At 36.6% G+C, this 18,884-nt stretch overlaps 2 protein-coding genes across 5 annotated transcripts in view; both read left to right on the top strand.

Moving 5' to 3' along the window:
- The window catches only part of LOC145125070 (disease resistance protein RUN1-like), a 13,990-nt gene extending 1,497 nt beyond the window's left edge, over positions 1–12,493 (top strand). The window contains exons 2-10 of the mRNA XM_079060565.1: positions 404–873; positions 1,057–1,164; positions 1,298–1,533; positions 1,623–1,716; positions 1,841–1,899; positions 2,014–2,454; positions 2,998–3,628; positions 4,028–4,095; positions 12,419–12,493. Of these exons, the coding sequence (XP_078916691.1) occupies positions 404–873; positions 1,057–1,164; positions 1,298–1,533; positions 1,623–1,716; positions 1,841–1,899; positions 2,014–2,454; positions 2,998–3,628; positions 4,028–4,095; positions 12,419–12,493 (2,182 nt within the window). The remainder of the gene's footprint in view (positions 1–403; positions 874–1,056; positions 1,165–1,297; positions 1,534–1,622; positions 1,717–1,840; positions 1,900–2,013; positions 2,455–2,997; positions 3,629–4,027; positions 4,096–12,418) is intronic.
- LOC145162636 (disease resistance protein RUN1-like) overlaps positions 1–18,715 on the top strand; it is a 21,965-nt gene extending 3,250 nt beyond the window's left edge. Inside the window, exons 3-15 of one of the 4 annotated variants that reach the window (XM_079081724.1) lie at positions 404–1,533; positions 1,623–1,723; positions 1,813–1,934; positions 2,014–2,906; positions 2,998–3,628; positions 4,028–4,095; positions 12,419–13,121; positions 13,560–14,689; positions 14,778–15,101; positions 15,182–16,099; positions 16,191–16,812; positions 16,997–17,064; positions 18,420–18,715. In XM_079081724.1, coding sequence (XP_078937850.1) covers positions 13,847–14,689; positions 14,778–15,101; positions 15,182–16,099; positions 16,191–16,337 — 2,232 coding nt within the window. In that variant the 5' untranslated portion in view covers positions 404–1,533; positions 1,623–1,723; positions 1,813–1,934; ... (3 more) ...; positions 12,419–13,121; positions 13,560–13,846 and the 3' untranslated portion in view covers positions 16,338–16,812; positions 16,997–17,064; positions 18,420–18,715. Of the gene's footprint in view, positions 1–403; positions 1,534–1,622; positions 1,935–2,013; positions 2,907–2,997; positions 3,629–4,027; positions 4,096–12,418; positions 13,122–13,559; positions 14,690–14,777; positions 15,102–15,181; positions 16,100–16,190; positions 16,813–16,996; positions 17,065–18,419 lie in introns of all 4 variants that reach the window. The other 3 variants (XM_079081736.1, XM_079081731.1, XM_079081720.1) reach the window with 3 other exon arrangements.
- The last annotated feature ends 169 nt before the right edge of the window (positions 18,716–18,884 follow it).

The raw sequence follows: 18,884 nt of genomic DNA, 5'->3' as shown, positions 1-18,884 counted from the left end.
TATTACATTGGTAATTTTGGTCTTATTATAAAAAAATGTTTATGACGTTACAAATTAGATATGTATATGGATAGAAATTTAGAATGAAGACAATATGGTTTGATGGGAAGAACTTAATTAAAACTTTAAAACTAATAGTTGTTGCTAAGGAATCAGATTTCTGGAATATTATCTTGTCATTGATAAAGAGGTTAAAACCTCATTTATAAATCAACTAGTGTACCTAAAACAGGAAAATACAAATAAAGTAACCTAAACGCAAATAAACCCTATTCTACATATATCTAACACTATCACTTGTGATATAATTTTGATTTGGATCTTTATATAAATAAAATCTCCAAAATCTGGTTTGTTAGTTTTTTGGATTGTTTTTTGTAATTCTTATTAAATCAAGCTTCAGGTTTGAGACAGAGTTTATTGAAGAAATTGTGAAGAACATCTACCATAGATTACATTTACCATTAGGGAGTATTCGGCCACTACTTATTGGGATGGACGACTCCATTAACTTCATCACATCATGGTTGAAAGATGGATCCTCACATATGGCAGATATACTCACTATTTCGGGTATAGGCGGGATCGGGAAGACATCTTTAGCCAAACATGTGTATGGGCTATATTCTCGTGAGTTTCAAACAAGCAGCTTTATTGAAGATATCACAAGAAAATGTGATGGAAAATTTAATGGGTTGCTTGATTTACAAAAACAACTCTGCTATGAAATTTCAAAACCAAGTTCAATTCACGTTTATGATGTTTCAGTGAACACCTCAAAGATAGAGAATGCACTAGCCCGTAAAAAGGCGTTTCTAGTTCTTGATGATATCAGTACTCTTGTTCAGTTAGATGCATTACTTGAAAGCAAAGGTTTTCATCCCGGAACCAAAGTTATAATTACAACAAAGGACAGATGGTTGACAGAAAGTTGTGTACTATTCAAAACAAACATTAAACCCAAGCATGCAAAACACTTCCTTGAAGGTTTAAATTGGACTGAGTCAAGGCAAATTTTTTGTTTTCATGCATTCATGTGCAACTATCCCAAGGCAGGTTTTGAAGAGGTGTTGGATAATCTTGTGAAGTATTGTCAAGGACTACCATTGGCTCTTGAAGTTTTAGGCAAGTCTCTGCATAATCTGGATGTGGGGTACTGGGAAGGTTGCATGGAAGGGCTAAAGAAAGAAGTTAGTTCCCCTGTAAATAATGTCTTGAGGATGAGCTTTGACTCTTTGCTATCCAAAAACGATAAGGAATTGTTTAAGCATATTGCTTGTTTTTTTTGTTGGAACAGATAGATATGTTAGTGAAACAATATTAGAGTTTTGTGATATAAACACAAGATCCGGAATTACGAATCTCATTGACAGATGTCTTCTTAGTATTGGACGGAATAATGAATTGAAGATGCATCAGTTGGTTCAAGAGATGGGTAGATTCGTTGTAGGTCAAGAGTCACATGACAAGCCATGGAAGCGAAGTCGTGTATGGTATCATGAGGAGTCATTCAGAGTGTTAAAACAAAAAAAGGTATGAGGCCATGCATGATTTTAGTAGTGTGCATGTACAAAATATTTGGTATTCTCTAATTTGTTTATTTTCATTATGTTTTTTCTTAGGGTAAGGGAAATCTTCTAGGCCTTGCCCTTGACATGCGAATGCTTGAGAAAGAGAAGTTGGGAATATCATTTGAGCTGAAAACAGATACATTGAGTAACATGTATAGTCTTATGCTACTAACTTAATTATGTGCACTTGTATGGGACTTATGAGAACTTTCCAGAGGAATTAAGAGGCTTGTGTATGCAGGGATTTCATTTAAAGTCTATACCTTCAGACTTACCTATAGAGAATCTTGTTGCTCTTGACATGTCATATAGCAATATTGAATCATTTGTCAGTTATAGTAATCCACAACGACTTGAGAAGAGGTAAACTTATCTTTATTTATTATTCATGCATGTGATTTGATGAAACTAATACTATATTGACTTATTTCTATTTTTGTAGTTGGATGGATCATGCATAAAAGAGAAAAGGTTATTTCGTTCACTGAAGATTCTTAATTTAAGTTTCTGTAAACAACTTCAGAGTGTTGGTGACTTTGACCTACTCCCTGTGCTTGAGAGGTTAATACTTAGAAACTGCATTGGTTTGCTTGATGTTTGTGAAACAATTCGGCATTGTGTTGAACTTATCCTCATCGATCTGAGCTATTGCAAGAAGCTTGAAAAACTTCCAAGAAATATAGGCATGTTAAAGAAGGTTAAAACAGTGTTGCTTGATGGTTGTAATCTTGGTGAATCTCGAATCAAGAATATGGATATGGATTCACTGGAAATGTGCACGGTTAACAACATTGGCATAAACCAAAGAACCTCTTTCTCTGCCTTTGTGGGTGCTATACCACATGATTTGAAGTCCTTTGCAATGTCTTTACCGAGGTCTTTGGTAACATTGTCAATTGCGAAAAACAAGTTGTCCAATGAATCCTTCCCATGGACTTCAGTTGTCTATCCATGTTAAAGGAGTTATATTTAGATCGCAATCCTATCAATTCCATGCCAGGCTGTGTGAGAACCCTTCCTGGACTTGAGATACTTAGTATGGATAATTGTAAAAAATTGATGTCAGTCGAGTATCCTCCATGTACACTAAGAAAGTTGTTTATTAATCCTCATGATTTGTATGATATAGAAAAAGTTGTATTTAATCCAGAAATGTCCCCACTCCAATTATCAATAAATGGGTCAGATGATGCATCTTGGATAATTGAAGGCATGGTCGAAATCCAACCAATAGTGAGAGTTGAGGAAAAGGTATTACATAGATTGGACTGGACTAATTTAGACTTCCTTAACCAAAGGCACATGGGAACTAATTCTTCAGAATCTGAAATCCAGGTTTTGTCTATTTAACTTTACTGTCTTACTTTATTTGAATACATATAATATAATTGGTATGGTGATTAATTAAGGTGGTTGTATTTGGCAGATGATTTATGAATTTGGAATATTCAGCACAAGGTATAAGGCGGAGGAGATGCCAAGTTGGTTTAGGCATAGAAGTGTGGGGTCATCAATATCATTTACCATCCCATCATCATCATCATCATCTCCAAACAAAATTACAGGACTCAACTTCTGTTCTCTGCAGAGGTTGCGAGGTTTTGATGAGATATATCCCTTTGCTGGTCATTTCCTTAGGACGCCAATGATGACAGTTAGTAATATAACAAAGAACCGCACGTGGATATACGAACGTCACAAGGACAGATTTAATGTAGGTGGAAAGTGTTGTTGGGTGATGTTAAGTCATTGGATGTTTGGGATGAATGAAATGGATGCTGGTGACCACATTATTATTACTGTTACAGAGCGACGTTATGTACTTGTAAAGGAGTGTGGGGTGAGTCTTGTGTATGACGATATAGACAACAAGATGGATGAAGAAGAAGATGCATTGGGTTATTACAAGTCATGGAATCACATAATTGGTGGAGATCTCTCTCCTTTTCAAACAACAACCGGAGAATACATCTTAGAAAAAGGGCGGTTTTCTTCACATGGCATTATATTGTATCCCTATCATCGTAAATTCATTACGGAAGGCCCCGACTATCAAGGTAGACGTCATTTATTAAATATTTTATTGTCATGTCTTATGTATAATGATCTGACCCATGTCCCAACTTTTTTAGTTAGATGGATAATGACCCATTTATTTTAGTAGATAAATAAATGTTTCATATAACCTAAATCCAATCCATCCATTTATCATTGATTTTTATTTGTTGACCTCTAAAATAAGAGTTTGTTTTTATAAAATATGAAAAATAAAATCTCTCATTCTAACTTTTAAATGAATCGACCCAAGTAGTGATCCATCTGAAATGGTCTATGTTAACTCATTTAGTCTTGATATGTTGGATCACATAAATGTATCGGGACCCAATACAAACTACTTTGTCCAAGTGGATGTTTGTGAATAATAAATTAACATACTACTTTTTATTTGTTTTCAGTAAAAGAGAGAGGGTGGTTCAGAGCTTTATCCCCAAAGAAGCCTGACATACTTGGTCGTGCATGTGAGGTATACTTTTTGACAACCCAAACCTAAAACTTTCTCTCATCACATGAATAAAAGGCATACACAACAAAAAAATGCTTTCATCAAATTTCTTGATTGGTTTAGGATGTAACTAAATAAAAGGAGTTATAACCTTGCAATGAGTGCTTGAAAAAGACAATGTCAAATATATGATATCTTAGGCAATTATTGTCAATTATTTTACTTGATTTCAAACTAATGTTTTTGGTCGTACCTACCAAAATAGAATCGTCCTTATAAGGACATTTGGTTGTATCTTTTGAATTTAAATTTTTTCTTGCATTAACAAAATTAGTTTTCTAAATATTCACTGTTTAAAGGTTTGACAGTATTGAGTCAATTTATCTTTTTTTGTTGTTAAGAATTTTAATCATACAATGCCTCTGTTGTACTTCTTTACGACAGTCTTAGTCTTTGCCTTAAGGGCCTCCTCCTCATTCTGAACTTCCATTAATTTATTTACCTACATTTCATTTTCCTCGACTTTCTGAGTTTGAATCGTTTTCTCTACATTATTAGAGGCAACATCTGCAAGATGCTTTTTGAGTACATTTATAGAAATATTAGAATTGGAAAAATCAAATACTTGATCCTTTGATGAGTTTGTTGACATCGGATTAGCGACCATAAGTTAGGACTAGGCTTGTTTATTAGAGTCCTCATCAGATGATGACCAGGTCTCCACTTCAGTTGATATTTCTCTGCCACATTTGTCCCATGTGCAGTTTATCATTCGTCTCAGCTTCTTGTAATTTTTAGAAATAATATGATCCATGCTTAACAACCTTTTTTTTGCATTGCAATCCTTGGAAAAATGAGTTTTCTCCACCATATCCGTGAAACTGAACTACATAATCACATGCAAATTTAAATTTTATAGGGGTTTAAACTTTCTTCATCTTTGGAAGTTTATACTGTGGGGTAGCATTCAGGAATTGAATGTCTTAACTGGAGGTTGTTGTTTGTAATCTTTTCTAAAAATATTTCCTCTGTTTGGATTCTTCATGAATTTGTGGAACTTTTTTGTTAGAAAATCCAAAATTTAATCACATTTTTTTGGAACCCAACTTTCCTCACCCTCTATCTCTAGTCTCTTATCTCTGGTTCTTTTACGACAAATGCACGGGGGTTAGCTTCATAGTTTTCATTTCCTTCAATAAACTTTATATAACCATGAACTATTGTTTGACTTACCAGAGGTCATTGAATTCCCTCTAATCAAAGGCAATGGTCCCCCGAATTGTATTGGACTTTGAACAATCAGTTTTTGGTGTTATGTTACTACTCCATGTATTGATAAATTGCTAAGATCTTTAGGTGTTTAGATTGCAATTCTCAATGTTTACCATTGACCTCCTAGCCTATACATAAATTTAATATTTCTCTTTTTTTCACTCGAAGCCTTTTTAACTTGCTAACACGTGTACTATAGAAGTTGAGGGTTTCAGTTAGTGACTCTTACCTGATGCTTTACAATTGTTGTATTTGTTTAGGCCTAGTAGTCTTCTGTTTCTATGGAGATGTTCTGATCCTTTGATTTTATTCTTTAACACGTCCCACATTTATTTTGCTGATTGACATAGATCATGTATTTTGTTGCAATCATGTGTCAAAGATTTTTGGTAGTATTTGTTTTTTTTGTGACACTCGTCCACATATAACTAAACTGGATTCAAAGTCTTTAAAATGTTTCTTTCTTGGCTACTCTCGACTCCAAGAAAGGGTATAAGTGTTTCTCTCCCACTCTTAATCGATGTATTGTCTCTCGAGATGTTACATTTCATGAAAATATTTCTTCACGGTGTTTGTATCCAATCAGAGGGATAGTGATGGTTTGTTAGTTTGTACGATATCTACTCATGACCCACATTCGCCTGAGGTATCCTCTCCATTTGTTCCCACACAACTTCAAGAGTTTGCTAGGCCACCCATTGTGCAAGTGTACCATAAGTGACACATCCTCTCCTGATGCACTACCATCCTCGTTGGTAGATCCAGTTTTTGATGATCCCTTGGTGGTTGACTTCTCTCTGACCTTGATGTTGCCATTTCCCTTTGAAAAGGTAAGCGTTCATGTACGTATCTTATTGCATCTTTCGTCTTTTCTGATAGTTTATCTGGACACTCATGCGCGTTGGTCTCCACATTCAAATCTATTCCTATTTCCAAACCTGTTGATGAAGTTTTGGCCCATTTTGGATGGCAGGCCGCTATGATTGAGGAAATGAGTACTCTTGATCATAATGGTTTATGGGCCTTTACAGACTTACCTACGGTTGTATATGGGTGTCTCCGGTGAAAGTTAACCCAGATGTGGCTGTGGCTGTGGCTGTGGCTGTGGCTGTGGCTGTGGCTGTGGCCGTGGCTAAAGGCACAATTAGATTTCAAACAAAATATCTAGGTCACTTGAAATGCTTTATGGGAAAAGAAGTCTCGTATTTGGAAAAGAGTTTGCTTATCTCAATGGAAGTATTGCTTAGATATATGTAGTGGCTCTGGTCTAGTGGCTCTCGTCAGATTAAGTCAAAACCTTGTGGAGCCATTGTTATTCCAAATGTAAAGCTAACAGCAGATAATGGAGATCTGCTTGAGAATCTGGGAAAGCATAGAAGAATTAAGGGAAAGCTGAACTATCTAATGATTACGCAACCATATATCGTTTTTCCAGAAAGTTTAGATATCGCTTTCCTAGTAAGTGTTGTAAGCCCGTTTATGTCATCCCTAAGAACTTCACTTTTGGAAGTTATTGCCCAAATTATGGAATATCTAAATGGTGTATCGATCTATGGCATTCTATACCAAAATAATGGTGATCATGTAATAGAAGGATTTATATGACGACTACGATGGTGACCCTATGAACAAGCAGTCTAGGGTATTGTGTTTTTGTTGGCGAAAATCTAGTTTCTTAGAAGAGTAAAAAACAAAATATTGTTTCTCGATGAAGTGTTGAATTTGAATACATGGCTATGGATCAAACCACCTATGAGTTAATACTATTGTACAATCATGCAGCTGTTGGTGATTTTAGTGTTATCAACATGTTTTAGTGTAGTTAGTATTAGTGTCAAGACAGGATGAGTTCTATAAGAGTATTTAGGGTTGTGAAAGTGTATATTCATTCATATAAAATCAATGTACATGAGAAGGCTATATAGCTGATGTATACAGATGAGAAGGAGATATACTAGGAGCTAATCTAGAAGCTTTTGACTGAGTAATTTGCAGCTGTATTTGCTAAAGTAATAATATAAATATGGTAAATTAAATCGTATAGATTTAATAATCAATGGTCCTTAATACGCCCCTACAAGATGGATGATCCATCGGAGACTCCAATCTTGGATCATAGATGAAGAAACGACCTTCGACTGAGTGGTTTGGTGAGAGCATCTGCAAGTTGGTCAGTAGAGTTGATGTGCAAAAATGTGAGAGATCCAGCAGCAACTTTCTCGTGAGCAAAATGATAGTTTAGTGCCAGGTGTTTCATGCGTGAATGATAGACGGGATTGGCATAGAGATATGTTGCACCTGTGTTATCGCAGAAAAGTGTAGGAGATGATGTTTGTGGGACATTAAGGTCGGTGAGCAAGTTTTGAACCCAAGCAATATCAGCTGCTGCATTAGCTAATGTCTTGTATTTTGCCTTAGTGGAGGAGCAGAAAACAAACTTTTGATGTTATGACTTCCTGGAGATAATATTGTAGCCAAGATAAAGTATGTATGCAGTTGTAGAGCGGACTCCATGCATAATGCCTGCCCAGTCGAAATCAGAAAAAGCCATTAACTCAAGTGAGGGACCTCATTTAAGATACAACCCATGGTGTATAGTACCCTTGAGATAACGCAGTACGCGTTTGAGTGTCTGCCAATGAATCTCAGACGGGGAATGCATAAATTAGGCTAAATGATTAATAGCAAATGAAATATCAGGCCTTGTAAAGGCTAATATTACAGCGAATACAGTGTTGGATCAACACTGGGGAGCCATCCATAGGGTGGAGAACCTATGGATGAGTTGAGCGGAGTAGCAACTGCTTTTGCACCATCCATATTGAATTGGGTTAGGAGGTTTTGGATGTGGCGGTGTTGGGATAGGAAGGGGCCATGAGCGGTTGGAATAACTTCGATACCGAGAAAATGGTCAAGGTTTCCCATGTCTTTGATGGAAAAGCATTTTGCCAAGGTGTCAATAAATTGGTTGATAAATGAATTGTTGTTGTCTGTGAGGACAATTTCATCAACATACACCATGAAAAAGAGCAAGAGGTTGTCATGATTGTAGATAAAGAGAGACACATCAGCTTGGGATGTTTGAAAACCACAGGAAAAAAGAAATGAGGTTAATTCTATGTAGCATGCCCTTGGTTCTTGTTTCAGGCCATAAAGAGATTTTCACAGGTTGCAAATATGAGTAGGAAATTGAGGGTGAGAGAAGCATGGAGGTTGGGTCATATAGACTTCTTCATGGAGTGTACCGTGTAGAAACACATTGTTCACGTCTAGTTGACGAGGGTCCAGTTGTGAGAGAGAGCTAGGGATAAGATGACACGAATTGTAACCGGTTTGGCTACAGGACTCAAGGTGTCATAGTAATCCTCCCCATGTTGGTGGAGAAAGCCTTTGGCAACTAAACAGGCTTTATATTTTGAGATTGTGCCATCGGGTTTGCGTTTGACTCGAAAGACCCATTTACAACCAATCAGATTGTGATTACCACATGGGACTAACTCCCAAGTGTCATTTTGCACGAGGGCATTAAATTCTTGATCCATGGCATGACGCCAGATAGGGTCTTTGAGAGTTGGGTTGTGTGTATGAGGTTCAATTTTATTGGGAATTGGACGAAGTGTTGCAGCATTGATGAATAATGGGTTGAAATATTTTGGATTTTTCTTGCGTGGGTGCACAGTATCGGGAGGTGATGGTGGCATAGCAGTATTAGTGGAGGGAGTAACAGGAGTTGTGTGAGGTGAGATTACTGGGGTGGATGGTTCTGAGGTTGGTGAGGAGGGGAAGGGGTTGTGAGTGGTTGTCCAACAGCAGTAGGAGATGGCAGAGAGGAGGTGTTGTTAGTACGTCTAGAGTAGACAAAGGGGGTAGGAGGTTGAGGGATGATGTGGTGTAGAGGGCTGTTGTGTAGGTGAAGGATCAGAGTAGGTTTAGTGTCTTCGGTGGTTGTTGTTGAGGTGTTGGTGTTGGCGGTGATAGGAGGGGTTGGATTTGTATCAGGTGCAAGTGGTAGAGTAGTATAGGATAGAGAAGTGGATTGTGCTGATGTGAGAAATGTGTCAGGTATATGTAAGGGATTATGGGATGTAGATAGGGAGGGGAATTGATTCTCAATGAATTGGACATGTCGCGAGTGATATAACCGATGGGTGAAGGGGTCATAGCATTTATATGCAGATTTAGAGGTCGAATAACAAAGGAAGAGACAGAGAGTGGATCATGGTTGTAGTTTGGAGATGGTATAGGGGCGCAACCAGGGATAACACAGACACACGAAAGGTTTGTGTTTGGTGTAATTGGGTGATCGACCAAATAGATGTTGGTATAGGGTTTGATTATGGAGGATTGGTGTGGGAAGCCGGATGATTAATTAGACCGTTGTCTCAAACGTGTGTGACCAGAAGGTTAAAGGAAGTTTGACATAGTGGAGGAGGGCATGGGCTGTTTCGACTATATGTCTGTGTCGCCGTTCAGCAATACCATTTTGTTCAGGTGTATGAAGTGGGGTTTTATTGTGAGAGATGCCATGAGTTTTGAGGATGGGTGATAAACCTATGTATTCACCACCATTGTCAGTAAAGATGGATACAATGGGTGTTTGAAAGAATTTCTCAACCAAAAGTTTGAGTTGAGGAAAAATGGTGGCAACTTTATATTTCTTTTTCATGGGATAAAACCATACGTATTTGCTAAGATAATCCACAAAAATGTAAATTTATCAATAGAGTTTTGAATTGGGCCCCACACATTAGAGTAAGTAGTTGCAATGGTTTTGACACAACAAACGAATTACAGCCAAAAGGTAGTTTGTGACTTTTATTGACGGAACAAGATGAACAATGCATATCAGACAGTTTAGAACTAAGCCCTACTGTGGAAAGCAGACACTTGAAAACTTTGGTGGACGGATGGCCTAAGGTGTGATGCCATTGACTTGGGGATGCTTTAATGGTGAAATTCAGTTACATATGAGGTGGTAGGTTGGCATTGTAGACGTCTTCATGGTTCTCCCCCCACATGAGAAGCGCCCCCGTGTGAAGATCCTTCACAATAAAGAAACGTGCAAAAAATTCAACAGCACTCGGTTAGTCCTGCATAACGTTGCCACAAAAATAAGATTCTTTTTCAATTGTGGAACACATAACACATTAGGTTAATGTAAAGTTTTAAATGGTGTGTGAATGCGTTTAGAGTCAACATGAGAGATTTACAAGGTGTTACCATTCCCAAAAAGTATTTCATCTGGTCCACCATAGTCAGAAACACTATGAAGAGGGGAGCGATTACCTGTGACATTATGAGAGGCACCACTGTCAAGCATCCAAGGTGGAGACACAGAAGAAGAGGGCCAGACATGGTGATATTGGAAACTATAGTAGATGGCTAATTATTGTTGAAAGTGACATTGTTTTCTCGCAGGAAACGAGATATGGTTTCAGCAGTCACGAGTGATGTGGCTTGGGATTGTAGTATGGACTGAAGGTGTTGGGCTTGTGATAACCGGATAAGAGGAGGTTATGTTTTCCTTGAGGGAACACACAAAATCACTCAATTTATCGATTACTTCTAAGTATGACAGGGTTGTTTCATAGACTTTACTGGCAGCAACAATGGTTCCATATTCATCACCGAGTTGGGATAAAATATGAACAAGCAAGTCTTCTTCAGAGCTTTGTGCAAGTGCAAGATTGACAGCAATAGCGCGCGTGTCTTGGAGATATTCAGCTAGTACCCTTTGGGTTTTTGACAAGTTTGGACTTGAGGGAGATAACACGAGATCGAGAAGCACTGGCAAAGATAGATTTTAGACGATCCCATGCCTCTCGTGAGTTAGTGGCGGAAGAGATCAAGGGTTGAATGGAATCGGAACTTCACAGATGAAATGCTTGTGAAGATTAGATACAAAGATAGATTCTGTAACCTAACTTCACAGATGAAATGCTTGAACATCTTTAGTTTATATAGGCATTTGAGGCGTCCCATTAAAATTCCCCCATACCAGTTGTAGAAAAGAACCACGCTGCACGACTGTTTCCCTGCCCACATACCGCCGTTGACTCTATTTCTATTATCGGTCATCTTTCTCGGCCTCGTGGCATGCTTGTTCGTCCTGTATCTTCGCCGCTTCAGGTATATTTTCCGTTGGGTAGGCCGGTAACTATGAGGCACACCCTTACAAGTTTAGTTTCACATATTAAGACAATTTCATCTTATTAATCATAAATCACATCATATTTATTTGTTTTTGTTTTATTGATAGGCGATTAAAATTTCTGTTGTTTCAGTTACTTCTGTTTAGTTTTATATTTCAGTTAGGATAGAACACACAACACATGAACACAGTCATGCATGTTCTTACGTGAAGTCCAGAATTATGAACAAAATTTTGTGTACATCGGAGAATTCTTCATCTCATATAGAAATTTTTAGCTCGAGCACTTCGAAAGGGTTTGACAGTTAGTCTAATAACATATCATTTAGCCCATCAATCTTTCAGATGTATGCTGATACTAGATCTAGTGATGGAGAAATTCAAATTTGATAAGATTAATGTTCTTAGCTAATTTTGCAGATCTATGAACGACCAAGTCAAGAAAGTTATTATTTTTATTTTTTATCCTTTAGATCTTTTAATTGGTATTTGATATCTTGTGAAAGCTTGAAATCGCCTATATCATGTTTTGCAGTTCCTTTCAGGGAGGGCAATAGTCGATCCGATCTTGTAGTTGTATCTAGAATGGTATTTGGTGCTGATTTGTTTGAGGATTACCTAAGTGAACCTAAAATGGATTTCATTTAGACAATAATGAGGATGTTTAAATCAAAATAGGGACGTTGTAGGTTAAATGAATAAATTGGTTCGATATTTTCTTGCACCTGAACATAGCTATAAAAGCATGTTAACCAATTCAAATAGGTGAGTAGCCGCCTTTTAAATAATTCCCGTGAAAGTGTAAATATTGGTTAAAGGATCCAAAAACTTGTCACAAAAGTGCTACTGCCATTAGGTTTCAACTGTTTGATGGGACTTAAGTTGCGTATTGTAACTATTGATTATTTGGATTTCATGTAGAGACATTATGTACAGGATCCTGATATCGAAGCACAAGTGAGGGAAGCCGGTGAAAGCAACTTTCAAAACTTATAAAGTGTGGAGGAGTTTCAGAAATCCTGGGAAGGGTGAAGACTCATCAACACATAACTCACAATGGTTGTTTTGTCTGAACTTCCAGAAGGATCTTCATCTTCTTCATCAACTCATGGCCATATTTCATCAACTCATGGTCCTAGTTCATCAACTCATGCTCATAGATATGATGTATTTCTATGTTTTAGAGGTCTCGATACACGTCATAGTTTCACCTTCATAAGGCCCTCATCCATGCCAATATCACTACCTTCTTGGATGATGAAGAGATTGAAACAGGGGAAGATCTGAAACCGGAATTAGAGAGTGCAATTAAGGCATCTCGGGCTTCTATTATCGTATTGTCTAAGAATTACGCTTCTTCAACATGGTGAGTCGATGAATTGGTCTTGATCCTTGAGCAGCGTATGACATCCAACCATATTGTCATTCCCATCTTTTATCATGTGGATCCCAGCCATGTTAGGAAGCAACAAAGTAGCTTTGGGGATGCAATGGCTAAGCATAAAAAGACAATGGATGAAGAGACGGACGAAAATAAAAGAAGACAATGGGCTCAAAAGATGGACCGATGGAATAAAGCACTTGTGGAAGTTGCTAATGTGAAAGGAAATGACATAAATGGCAGGTACCCACATATTTACCAATATTTTCATACACCTTAACTTTTGTTTGAAAACGCATGAAAAGTGTCAAAACCATCTCTGCCCTATGCATTTCAGTAAGTTTATTTAATATCATCTAATGGACATATATTTGATATAGTAGGATAAATAAGATGCACAAAGTTGAATCCATGTTATTTTAGATCTCATAAATCAATTTTTATAGATGCATCAACTAATCTGGTATTTTTTTGACGTTTCTTATGCATTTATTTATTTATTTTAAACAACTTCTAATATAATCCTAAACCACGCCAAGCCAGACTTGAACCCTCGCCCCCTTGGAGCAAGAACACTTTTTCCATCTCAAGATATCATTAGGCTATAAGCCTTTTGGTTTATGCGTATTATTTTGTCATAAGTTAGTTCTTTTTTGTAATTCTTATTAAATCAAGTTTCAGGTTTGAGACAGAGATTATTGAAGAAATTGTGAAGGATATCCACCGTAGATTACATGTACCTTTACAGAGTGTTCAACCACTACTTATTGGGATGGACTATTCTATTAACTTCATCACTTCATGGTTGAAAGATGGATCCTTATATACAGCAGACATACTCACTATTTATGGTATAAGAGGGATCGGGAAGACATCTTTAGCTAAACATGTTTATGGGCTATATTGCCGTGAATTCTACACAAGCAGCTACATTGAAGATATCACAAGGAAATGTGATGGAAAGTTGAATGGGTTGCTTGATTTACAAGAGCAACTCTACAATGACATTTCAACAAAAAAGTTTAATTAAAGTTACTGATGTGTCAATATACACAACAATGATAGAGAATGCACCGACCAATAAAAGGGTGTTTCTAGTTCTTGATGATATTAGTACTCTTGCTCAGTTGGATGCATTACTTGGAAACAAAGGTTTTCATCCTGGAAGTAAAATTATAATAACAACAAAGGACAGATGGTTGACAGAGAGTTGTGCACTATTTAAAACAAACATTAAACCCAAGTATGTAAGGCATTTGCTTCGAGGCTTAGCTGATATTGAATCGCAACAACTTTTATGTTCCCATGCATTCATGTCCAACCAACCTAAGGCAGGATATGAAGAGGTATCTGATAAGCTTGTTAAGTATTGTGAAGGACATCCATTGGCTCTTGAAGTTTTAGGAAAGTCTCTACATAATCGATATGTAGTTTATTGGGAAGGGTACATCGAAGGGTTAAATAAAGAAATTAGTTCCCCTATATATAATGTCTTGAAAATGAGCTTCGAATCCTTGCCATCCAAAAACGATAAGGACTTGCTTAAGCATATTGCTTGTTTTTTTGTTGGAATAGATAGAGATGTTACTGAAACAATATTAGAGGCATGTGATATAAACACAAGATCCGGAATCACGAATCTCATTGATCGATGTCTTCTTAGTATCGGACAAAATAATGAATTGAAGATGCATCAGTTGGTTCAAGAGATGGGAAGATTTGAAGTACGTCAAGAATCACCTGATAAGCCATGGAAGCGAAGTCTATTATGGTGTCATAATGAGTCATTTAGAGCGTTGAAACAAAAAACGGTAAGAGGCCATATACGCTTTTAGTAGTATGTATGTCCAAAATATTTTTATTCCCTAATTTGATTATTCGGATTCTGTTTCTTCTTAGGGTAAGGGAAATCTTCAAGGGCTTGCCCTTGACGTGCGCATGCTTGAGAAAAAGAAGTTGGGCGAATCATTTGAGCTGCAAACAGATGGATTGAGTAAGATGGATAATCTTGTGTTACTACAACTCAATTATGTACACATGGATGGGTCTTATGAGAACTTTCCACGGGAATTAAGAGGCTTGTGTATGCATGGGTTTCATTTAAAGTCTATACCTTCAAACTTACCTATAGAGAGTCTTGTTGCTCTTGACATGTCATATAGCAATATTGAATTATTTTATGGTTTTTATAGTAATCCACAACGACCTGAGAAAATGCAAAAGGTAAACTTATCTTCATTTATTTTTCATGCATGTGAGTTGATAAAATGCAATACTATACTAACTTATTTCCAATTTTATAGTTGGACGGATTGTGCTTAAAAAAGAAAAGGTTGTTTGGTTCACTGAAGATTCTTAATTTAAGTTTTTGCAAACAACTTCATACTGTTGGTGACTTTGACCAACTCCCTGTACTTGAGAGGTTAATACTTAGAAATTGCATTGGTTTGCTTGATGTTTGTGAATCAATTGGGCAATGTGTTGAACTTGTCCTTATTGATCTGAGCTACTGCAAGAAGCTTGAACATCTTCCAAGAAATATAGGCGCGTTAAAGAAGGTTAAAACAATGTTGCTAGATGGTTGTAATCTTGGTGAATCTGGAATCAAGAATATGGATATGTATTCACTGGAAATGTGCACGGCTAACAACATTGGTATAAACAGAAGAACATCGCTCTCTGCCTTTGTGGGTGCTATACCAAGTGATTTGAAGCCCTTTTCAATTTCTTTACCAAGGTCTTTAGTAAGGTTGTCACTTGCAAATAATAATTTGTACCATGATTCGTTTCCGATGGACTTTAGTTGCCTATCCATGTTAAAGGAGTTATATTTAGATGGCAATCCAATCAATTCCATGCCCAGTTGTGTGAGAACCCTTCCTAGACTTGAGATACTTAGTATGGGGAAGTGTAAAAAATTAAAGTCAGTCGAGTTTCCTCCACGTACACTAAGGGAGCTTTTTATTAATCCATATGGTGTGTATTATGTTGAAAAAGTTGTATTTGATCCAGAAATGTCCCCACTCCAGTTATCAATAAACTGGTTAGATTACTCATCTTGGGTAGGTTGCGCACTTGGGACGTACAAAATTGAAGGTATGGTCAAAATCCAAGCAATGGTGATGGTTGAGGAAAAGGTATTATGTAGCTTGTGTTGGAGTAATTTAGACTTCCTTACTGAAAGGGGCGTGGGAACTAATTCTTCAGAATCTGAAATCCAGGTTTTTTCTAGTTAACTTAACTGTCTGTCGTTATGTGGATACATATAATATATTTATTATGATGGTTAATTAAGGTGGTTGTACTTGGCAGATGATGATTTATGAATTTGGAATATTCAGCACAAAATATGAGGCGGAGGAGATGCCGAGTTGGTTTAGGCATAGAAGTGAGGGGCCATCAATATCATTCACCATTCCATCATCATCTCCAAACAACCTTCTTACAGGACTCAATTAGTGCTGTCTGCAGAGATGGCGATATTTGGATGAGAGGATTCCATTTGTATATGGTCATGTCCCTGTATGGCCAATGCTGACAATTATTAATATAACAAAGAACCACACATGGATATACGAACGTCACTTGGACAGATTTAAAGGCAAAAAGTGTTGGGCAATATTAAGTCATTGGATGTTTGGGATGAATGAGATGGAGGCTGGTGACAATGTTACTATTACTGTTACAGAGGCATATGGTGAACTTGTAAAGGAGTGTGGGGTGAGTCTTGTGTATGAAGATGGAGAGAAGAAGGATGAAGAAGAAGATGCGTTGGGTTATTACAAGTCATGGAATCACATAATTGGTGGAGATCTCTCTCCTTTTCAAGCAACTACAGGACAATACATCCTAAACAACTGGCGATTCTTTCAGCATGGCGTTCAATTGTCTCCCTATCATCGTACATTCATTCCAGACGGCCCCAGCTATCAAGGTAAATGTCATTTTTATTAAATATGTAATCAACCGAGTGGTGATCCTTCTGAATAGGTCTATGTTAGCTGATTAAGTCTTGATATGTTTGATTACATCAATATATCGGGACCCAATACAAACTATTTTTCCCAAGTGGATGTTTGAGAATGCATATTTACATATTACTTTTTATTTGTTTTCAGAACAAAAGGAACCATGGTTCAGGGCATTATCCCAAAGGAAGCCTGACATAGCGGGTGATGCACATGAGGTATACCTTTTGACACCCAAACCCTTCTCTCATGACATGAATAATGGGCATACACATCCAAGTATGCTATAAATCATATCATTGATTGGTCTAGGATGTAAAGAAATAAAAGGAGTTATAACCTTGCAGTGGATACTTAAAAAAGACAAGGTCAAAACATAGTGGGGGATGATATGATACACAAATTACGTGGAGCACATTTTACTACTTTTTTCTAACTATTTAATCTTAGCGTGGGAGAACAAGAATTACGGATACCTAATTCCTTCATGTAGAACTCTAAATTAGGTGTTTTTGGTTGTTATCAAGGTCTTTCGGTTTTTATTTATTTTTGTTTGTTTTTATGTCAAATACATGATGATAGCTTAGGCAGTTATTGTCAATTATTTTTAGTTGATTTCAAATTAAATATTTTTGGTCATACCTACAAAAATATAACCGTCTTTATAAGGACATTTGGTTGTATCTTTCAAATTTTAAAAAATTCTGTCTATCAACAAAGTTCATTTTAAAAATATTTACGTTTTAAATGTTTGACACTATCGAGTCGATTTATCTTTTCTTGTTTGGATTCTTCATGAATTTGTGGAACTTCATTTTTAGAAAATCCAAAATTTCATCGCATTTTTTTGGAACCCAACTTTACTCAGCCCTTAACTCTGGTTAATTTAAGCAAATGCACAGGGGTTCACTTCATAGATTGATTTCCTCTGTAGCTGATGCTTTAAACTTGTTGTATTCATTTAGGCCTAGCAGTATTCTATTTTTATGGACATGTTCTGATCCTTTGATTCTATTCTTCAACATCTCCCCAAATTATTTAGCTGATTCATATATATATATATATATATATATATATATATATATATATATATATATATATATATACACACACACACACACACACACACACACACACACACACAAACTAACTTAAAGAGATATTGTTGTATTGTATTTCCATCATGTGTCAATGTCACTAGGGTCGAGTTCTTAGCATTGCATGCATCATCTATAATCGATGTTTATGGGGATTCCATGTTAATAACAAACTACCACACACTACAAAACAATAAGGAATCTATAATCGATGTTTAGGATAGGACCAAAAGAACAGGTTAAGAATGCAAAAAATTTCTTCAAGAGTTTGGAAGAGATGTTGATCAAGAATCTAAGAAGCCATGGTAACATAGTCGACTCTGGTGTCATGAGGAGTCATTTAGTCTGTTGAATCAAGAAAATATAACATAATATAAATCGTCCCAAGTGTCTTATCTGTTTTCATAGCATTTTGTATCATATCTGTATATACTTATGTAACTTTGAAAATTTTCTTACTTTTCCTTTATTCATAGGGTAAGGGGGAATCATCAAGGTCTTGTCCTTGACATGAAAATGCTTGAGAAAAAGAGGCTACAATACATTTCAAAATGGATGCATTTAGTAAGATGGGTAACCTAATGCCACTGTAACTCAATCGCCACTGTAACTCAATCGCCACTAGTAACGATTTATCTTTTCGTTTTTTGTTTTGATAGTTGCATCCTTGATTGCCAAAAACAGGGGTGAACAATATGAATGGTTTTTTAGTTGATTGATACACATGTAAGAAATATGATGCAAAAGTCCTAACGTTGTTTGGATTACTTTATATGCTTGTTATTTTGTTGATTTGGTTCATGTGATTGAAAGAAAAGACTAAAATGTGATTGTTGAGTTGCCATGATTCTCACGGTTCAGTGTTTTGCTGCTACTTGTTCGTACAGACCTCATTTGAATCTCTATTTTTTTCATTGGTTATTTGGAGAATCGCTTTTTTA

Source organism: Lactuca virosa, chromosome 1 (assembly GCF_052849685.1).
Source record: "Lactuca virosa cultivar CGN04683 chromosome 1, Lactuca_virosa_CGN04683_v6, whole genome shotgun sequence".
Lineage (NCBI taxonomy): Eukaryota > Viridiplantae > Streptophyta > Magnoliopsida > Asterales > Asteraceae > Lactuca > Lactuca virosa.
Note: the sequence above shows the minus strand (reverse complement) of the source record. Positions and strands in the feature narration are given on the sequence as shown.